General features: G+C 35.7%; 1 protein-coding gene across 1 annotated transcript; it reads right to left on the reverse strand.

The window, feature by feature from the left end:
• Positions 1-2,708: 2,708 nt before the first annotated feature.
• LOC145591465 (uncharacterized) lies at positions 2,709-7,725 on the reverse strand. Its single transcript, XM_081647927.1, has 6 exons — positions 7,599-7,725; positions 4,546-7,470; positions 4,230-4,460; positions 3,966-4,124; positions 3,691-3,849; positions 2,709-3,162 (listed from the first exon to the last, which is right to left on the reverse strand). The coding sequence occupies exons 1-6, from the start codon at positions 7,680-7,682 to the stop codon at positions 2,908-2,910; spliced, it is 3,813 nt and encodes a 1,270-aa protein (XP_081504053.1). The 5' UTR covers positions 7,683-7,725; the 3' UTR covers positions 2,709-2,907.
• Between the last annotated feature and the right edge of the window lie 310 nt (positions 7,726-8,035).

Genomic DNA, 8,035 nt, shown 5'->3' on the forward strand with positions numbered 1-8,035 from the left:
ACAAAACCTAGAATACATAATCATCTCAATCATTTCCCAAGGAGCATTAGAATGCTTAAGATCTAAAAAGACTTATTATCTTTATCGGAAACTTTTTGGATGAAAATTGTCTTTGTCTGAAACTTTTCCTCGAACACTTTTACTCATTTCTCTTTCTCTATCTTTTTTCCGTCATATTTGTTCAAATTCACTTTGTTATACCAAATGGTAGAAATGATAAAAGAGAAAATAAAATTAGTTCTAGCAAGTATCTTGACTCTCAAATAGACGAGTGTCGACAAGCAAAATTAAAAATATTTATAGAATGAAGAAATAATTATTTATCAAGCATTCAATTATTTAATATAAAAATGATAATATGCAAATTTTAAATAATACATCAATACACATTATTATATGAGTTAACTATGTGCAATATAGTATTTATGTAGTTACACATAATTTGTTATTTTATAAATAATTTCAAGTAATTTGTTTTTTTTATAAATAATTTTAATATTATTTATTTTAATTAATTTAATTTAATTTCAACAATAGTATTAATTGATACACCATAGAAGCCAAAGTATAGGGCGCCACTTGAAGCTCAAGCTCAATTCCAAAAATGTCCAAGAGGTTGAAACGGCAAAAGAAAAACACCTAAGGGAAAAAAGTTAGTTAAAGACTAAACAAAAAAAGGATGAGCAAAAGAAAAAAAAAACTTGCTTACCAAAACTAGCCACATAAAACCTACAATCGCTTTCCCCTTTTTGTATCATCCCAAACCCTCGTACAAGACTGATAAAAATGTTGCACCCCACGCATATGAATCCACCTCGTCCATTTTTTCAACAAACTGGACATAAAAAGTCGCAATAGGTCCACTCGAATCGGGAACGATCATGCAATTAAGAATAAAAAACAGTATTGCCTTCATCCGCTGATCAGTAGTCCTAGCCGTATCACAATAAATCGCCTTGAGTTGTGGTATAGTTAGAGCTTTTCTCTCCACACGCTCACCAAATACCCTAGAGAAGGCACCAAAATCCTTGCTCTTCTCCGGGACAACTGGTTTGCCCCTGATGGGCAACCGGTCAAGTACGAAACATCTTCAAGGGTGATGTTCAAGTACTGACCATCACGTACTCTGAAACAGAAAATCCCATTTTGCTCTACATCCTGGTAATAAGTCATAAGCTTGTCAAATAAGCTCGTAGGGAAGTCAAGTTGCTCGGGCAAATCATAGACTTTAAACAACCGCAACAGGGAGCTTCCCTCTCCATTAGAATTAATTATCCGATTGATTTCATCTTTCATATCAGGGTCCAAGTCCAACCAAAGGCCGCTCATGGTATTCAGCTTTGAACACCCTTTACACCCTTTTGTCATGGTATGCTCAGAGAACTAAACAAACAAATTTTCAAAATATTCGAAATCAAGCAATATTCAAAATATTCAAAATCACATCAAAAAATATTCAAAATATTCAAAGAAAGAGAAAAGGGCTGTTATAACAGTATGCAATTAATATCAAGAGAAAACAGAAGAAGAGACACATTTTCAAAAGAGACACATTAATGGGATTGGCACAAAAACAAAGTGATTACTCAAAAATCAAAATTCTGTACAATACATGAATTCTATGCAAATGCTATTGCAGAAGTACAATTCTGTACCCAAGTTAAATTCAGTATATAAATTATATAAATATATTAGAGTTACCGTATTAATTCTGTGAACATTAAGAAACATATATACACACTTAAATAATGATTTACAAAATAAAATTATAATCATAATTAATTTCATACAAAAATACATTTTTGTTTCTCACTGAATTATATTTGTAATGTAAGTCATTAAAAAAATACATTTAAATATTTTTTTAATGATTTATATCAATAAATTTATTTTATTTGATTAAAAATTTATTTTAATATTTTGAACTCACTTATTCAATATGCTAGATTTTTCCTCCTAAAAATCCTTCATTTTCCTTCTTAAAAATCCTTTCATTTTTCCTTATTTTGATTTGTGTCATTTGGGAATTAATAGACAAGGAGGAATTGGACGGAAATTGTGAAAAAAAAAAGAGTCATTTTTTAAGGTCACGTGAGAGGTCAACGTTGGAGAAAAAAGTCAATTATTGTCGGATTCCGACTTCAAGGTCCTTCAAACAACAAAATAAATTTATAAGGTTCTTTATAAAATATTAAACATATATGTCTCTTACAGACAAATTTTCCTTAAAATTATTATTGTTTTCCAAAATTGTCTTGTTTCATGCAAATTAATTAAGAAACCAAAAGCTTTTCTTAAGGTGTGTTTCCTCTACTTGAAATCTTATGAGCTTATTATGAACTGAACTTAATTCATGTCGATATTTTCTTTTTTCATGCCAAAGTCTTTCAAGAAGTATTTTAAATGGATTTCCGAAAAATAAAAAATAATGCAATAAGATTTTGGATGACAAACAAATCCTGCTACATCACATCTAGTCAGTAGTCTTGTAAGAGCAGAGTGTTGAGGAGATAATTGCCTTACTGAATCTAGTGTCGCTTCAGACCTTCAGTGGCTTCATTATACAATGCTATTATTTGATTATTGAATCGTGCGGACAACAAAAACAAATTTTAAAAGGTATAAACATCTGTAAGCAATAATGAAAATTAGTGATAATCACTCCCAACTCCCAAAATTCACAATTTTACAACCCAAAATAATACATAAAAAGAAAATCACCACCATTAAATAACCAAGTAATAATTACATAACCAAAAACTGCTTCTTGGTGGACATTAAACTAAAACTTAACAGCCACCAATTTGAAGACTTGAGTTATATAAACAACTTACTGCAAAATAATATAAATTTACCAAGCTTGAATAAATAAAGCCAGAATTCAATCAGATAATAATAAGGCTAAAGTTAATATCTTTTCCCTAGGATCACACCAAGAACTATGGACACCAATGCAACTCCCAGGATAAACTTGATGTTCATGCTGGAAGAAGCTTCGGCTGTTGGAGTCTTAACCACTGAGGATGATGGTGAGGTTTGTGCAGACAATTTTTCTGATTTCTTGCTCTTACGCTTTGTTGGGCTAGAAATCATTGACCCGATATCTCTGGACCTCACTTCTGTTTCGCCCTCTCCTTTGGTATCAGCATTGCTTTCGTCAACCTGTAAATAATAAAGGCAGATCACTCAACATATGCTACTTTGTACTCATTTACTGCAATCTTCATAAATTACAGTCAAGGCAAAATAGAGTATTAACTGACTAATGCTAGCTTTGATTTCTTATTGCAAAGACAAAAAAAAGGCTTGCAGTAGCTTCTTTTGGGTAAAAGGTAAGATGACGAGGCCAATGTGTGTGAAAAGTACGAAGGGTACAACGTACACACCCCAGAAGGGTATGACCCAGGTGACCTGATATGACCATCAGGCTCTTTTTACCAGAGTCGTCCCCTCAAGGATGACCTTGATACGTTGATGGTAATCAGCATTTCTAATTATGATTATCACCGAACAAAGTTTACTATTACAACATCAATCAAGTTGGTAAAATTATCTTAATAATGAATGCAAGCATAATCTCAACCCTTTCCATAAGATACTTTTAGGGGAAAGGGGAAAGGGGGGGGGGGGGGGGGGGGGGGGGGGGGGCTTGTATTTAAAGCTTCAAAAAGTAGGGGAAAAAAGACTGACCTTTGGTTTAGATGCTTCTACAACCTTCTGGAGTTTTTGCTCGACTTCCTCAATTTTCTTTCCAAGAAGCATGATTTCTTTGTTTTTGGCATCAAGCTCTTCAGACGTACGATTCTTGGCAGCTTCCAATTCAGAGACCTTTGCTGAACTTTCCTCTTTCTGTTTGACCAGCAAAGTAGATAAGCATATATAAGCCAAATTTATGATATTTAAGTCTGAAATGGTTGTCATAACAGGATCATAATAAGAGGGAATGAAGGAGATTGATAACTAACCAGCTTAGTTAAGTTGGCCTCTGCAAGCTGCAGCTCTTCGTTTAGTTTCAAAACCTTTTCATTCAATATATCTCGATCTTGGAGTTTTTGCACATGATCTTCCAACTGAGAAGTCAAATCAACCTCTCTCGTGGTAGCAGATGTTTGGAGATTTTTAACCTGCAAAAAAAAAAAAAAAAAAAAAAAAAAAAAAAGAGTTTCTTTATATATTTCAAAACAAACAAATTAGATTTAATTCAGGTTCAAAATTCATTTAACACCAACCTCTTCTTTCAATTGAGCCTCGGTTGCCTGATATTGCTCTTCAAGTTCCTTCAACCTTGCTTGCAGGGCAGATTTCTCAGTTAATTCAACCTTAAGATTGTCAATCTCAGCCTTTGAAGCATCTTCTTTTCCTCTATTTTCTTTCAGCTGCTCTTCTAGTTGGACCACAATAGCTTGCTGTTCTTTAATGGTTTCATGAAGCTGGCTGCTCTCCTTTAAAATTGCAGATATCTGTAGGAGGTAATTTATTATTACATAATGTTGAATAAAAGAACTAGAAAATAAAACATAACATGAAGTTTTTTAAGGTACAAACCTCAGACTGAAGCCGTTCCTTTTCAGAAGTTAGCTCCTGGCGTAACTCCTCATTCGCCTTCTTTGATAAGAAACATTTTGCAGCAATATCTTCCTTCTCATCAAGAGCATGGGATAATTTAGCTTGGAGATCACTTTGTTCAGTCTCAGCCAAAGCCAGATCCTGAGTGAGTTTCATATTGGCCTCAGCCAAGGCCTCATTACGTGTCTCAACTTGCCCCAACTGCACCTGCCGTTCATCAGCCAATTTTTCCTGCTCCTGTAATTTCAAAAGCATAGCTTCAACTTCCAGTTTTCGAGATTCAGCGATCCCTGACACCTCAAGGGCCTCTTCCTGGTACTTCTTCAACTCGTCTTCGAGGGAACTTAACTTTTCATTTAACTCCTTGATCTCCAACTCCCTTTGAGCTAACATCTCAACTGTAACCTGCAGCTGTTCAATCTCAGCTTTTCTTGATTCAGCGATACCAGAGGCTTCACGAGCTGAATCCTGGTGTACTGTTACTTGCCCTTCAAGAGAAATAACCTTTTCATTCAATTCCTTTACTTCCATTTCCTTTTGGCCTAATTTTTCAGTCAAGCCTTCGAGTTCAACTTTCCTAGACTCAACAATTCCTGAAACCTCTAAAGCCTCTTCCTGGTGTTTCTTCAGCTGGTCTTCAAGAGAGCTTATCTTTTCGTTCAAATCCTTGATCTCCAACTCTTTTTGGGCCAATTCCTCAACTGAACCTTGCAACTGTTCAATTTCAGATTTTCTTGATTCAGCTATCCCAGAAGCTTCAAGAGCTGTTTCTTTATGTACTGTCAGCTGCTCTTCAAGTGAAGTAAGCTTTTCATTCAACTCCTTCACTTCAATCTCCTTCTGACTTAATTTTTCAACCAGGTCTTCAATTAGAACTTTTCTAGATTCAGCGATCCCAGATACTTGACCGGCCTCTTCTTCATAAACCTTTACTTGGCCTTCAAGGGAAGCAAGTTTCTCCTTCAATTCTGTAACTTCAAGCTCTTTCTGAGATAATTTTTCAGCCATCTCTCTAATTTCAACTTTGTTTGATTCAGCAGTTCCCTCTGCTTCATGAGCCTCCTCTTCGTACTTTTTAACTTGGCCTTCAAGAGCTACAAGTTTTTCACTGAGTTCTTTGATTTCGGCCTCTTTAACAGCTAATGTAGCAACAGTCTCTTTTAACTGTTCAATTTCTGCCTTTCTAGACTCGGCTATCCCAGATGCTTCACGAGCCTCCTCCTCATATGCTTTCACTTGGCTTTCAAGGGCACTCAACCTTGCACCCAACTCCTCGACTTCCTTTTCTTTCTCAGCAAGTCTACCACTTGTTTCCTTCAACTGTTCCTCAGCCTGTGAATGACGAGCTTCAGCAGCAGAGTGCTCCTCAAAAGATCTTGAGTGTTGCTCAGTTAACTCAGTGATGGTATTCATGTGAGAGGCAAGTTGAAGAGAAGTGGCTTCTTTTTCTGCATCAGCCGAATTAAGCAATTCCTGAAGCTCATCAACCTTGTTCTTCAGCTGCGAGTTTGTTTCCACCAAAAGTTCCTTCTCTGAAAGAGATTGTGCCACTATACCCTCAGTTTCCTCAATCATCTTTTTAAGCTCTTCATTAGAGCCTTCTAAGGAAGCTACCTTAGCAGCACTCTGATGCAATTCTTCTGTTAGAGATGCAGCCTTCAGAGCTGCTTCACCAACCTGTTCTTCATAACTTTGCACCTTATCTTCAAGAATTTTAAGTTTCTCAGACAATGATTTAGCCTCAGACTCCTTTTCGCTGATATTTGCCATTGTCTCTTGCATTTTTACCTCAAAGTCCCTAGTAGATGCCTCGTGTAAAGATTCAAAGTGCATTTTACTCGCAGTTGCTTCCTCCATCGCTCTCCCTTGCTCCTCCAATTGATTCTCAGCAGCTTTCAGCTTGTCCATAATTTCACCCTCCCTTAGTCCAGAACCCTTTAGATCATTTTCAATGTTTTCTAGTTTCTCCTGTGTAAGAGACAATTCACCACGCAATGATTCAAGCAAATTTTCAGCTTCCCGAAGCTTTTTAGTGGAATTTTCCAATGCTTCTTCTGAACTTTGTTTCTCCTCTTTCATTACATTCAAAGATTCCATCAGCCCTGCTTCCTTTTCACTTGCTGTTTGAAGTGCACTCTCAAGGTTCAACATCAAAGATCGGAACTTCTCGATTTCTCCAGTGAGTTCAGATACCATGCCTGAATATTTTTTTGATTCAGCTTCAGCATCCCCACATTTTGACTCCAGTGAACTTATATTCACTTCAAGCTCTTCAATTTTCTGCTTTTTTTCTTCCAGCAGTGATTCAAGGTCACCCATCTTTTTCTCAGCATCCTCAATTTTGGAGTGAGAAGATTTTACTACATCTTCCAATTCTGCTGCACGAGATTGTAATTCTTGCTCCAACTCCTCGATTTTCTTCTTTGAGTTCTCGGACTCAAGATTAAGACTTTCAAATGATTCTTTAATGCCAGAAAACTCCTTGTGCTTAGTTTCATGATCTTCCAAAGCATCTTGCAAAGACTTCAGCTTTTCATTGAAGTTATTTTCGGCCTCTACCATCTCCTCTTGCAATTTCTTGTGATTCAGTTCAAGAGTTTCATACTTCTTCCCACTTTCTTGCAGCTTTTCTTCAGTCGTTAAGGCCTCATTTTTTAAATTTTTATTCTGTGACTCAGAATCCTTTAATGCAGCAGCCACCCTTTTTAATTCAGTCTCAAGCTCGGTTATCTTCTCCTGTGCTTCAAGGACTTCTCTGCTAGATTCACTAACAGATGATTTGCTTTCTTCCACATTTACTTCAACATCCCGAGAACTATCTTTCACTTCCACAGGTTCTCTCTCGACCTTAATGAACTCTCCATCATCCAAAGAGCTTTCTTTTTCTTCTTTATTCCCATTTTCCTGTAGCAAATAAAAAATTCAAGTATTAGATATACAAGATAAAAAAAACCCAAAATTTTCCTAAAAAAAATAATAATAAATAAATAATGATATTGCAGATACTTAAGCTGTATTTAACACAAATCTACCTGAATTGGCTCCGTAACACTAGCAAGCTTCTCCTTGACTTCCACCACTGGCACCTCTACATTCGTTTGAGTTTCTTCTTCCATTGATAATCACAATACTTGACCTCTAACCTGAGGTAAACAAATGCACAAGCTTAAAACCACAAGTCGACTACTTCTACCTTATTGCATACAGGTCAACCCAAACACTTGCACTACATGTAAAGAAGAGGCTACAAAAATCTAACAAACAAAAAAAAAAAAAAAAAAAAAAAAAAGGAAAAAGTTGTTGTAAATTGCATTTTTTCACCTTTTGAACATCAAAAAAGTAGCTTTCATGAGGTATCTTTTTTCTTATCATGGTACTAAAATATGCACAAAGACAGATTGGTTGAACAGAGCCCTTGGGCAACAGATTTAAGGCTACATGCTCTAATAATTTAAATACCATATATGAA

Source organism: Chenopodium album, chromosome 18 (assembly GCF_948465745.1).
Source record: "Chenopodium album chromosome 18, dcCheAlbu1.1, whole genome shotgun sequence".
Classification (NCBI taxonomy): Eukaryota; Viridiplantae; Streptophyta; class Magnoliopsida; order Caryophyllales; family Amaranthaceae; genus Chenopodium; species Chenopodium album.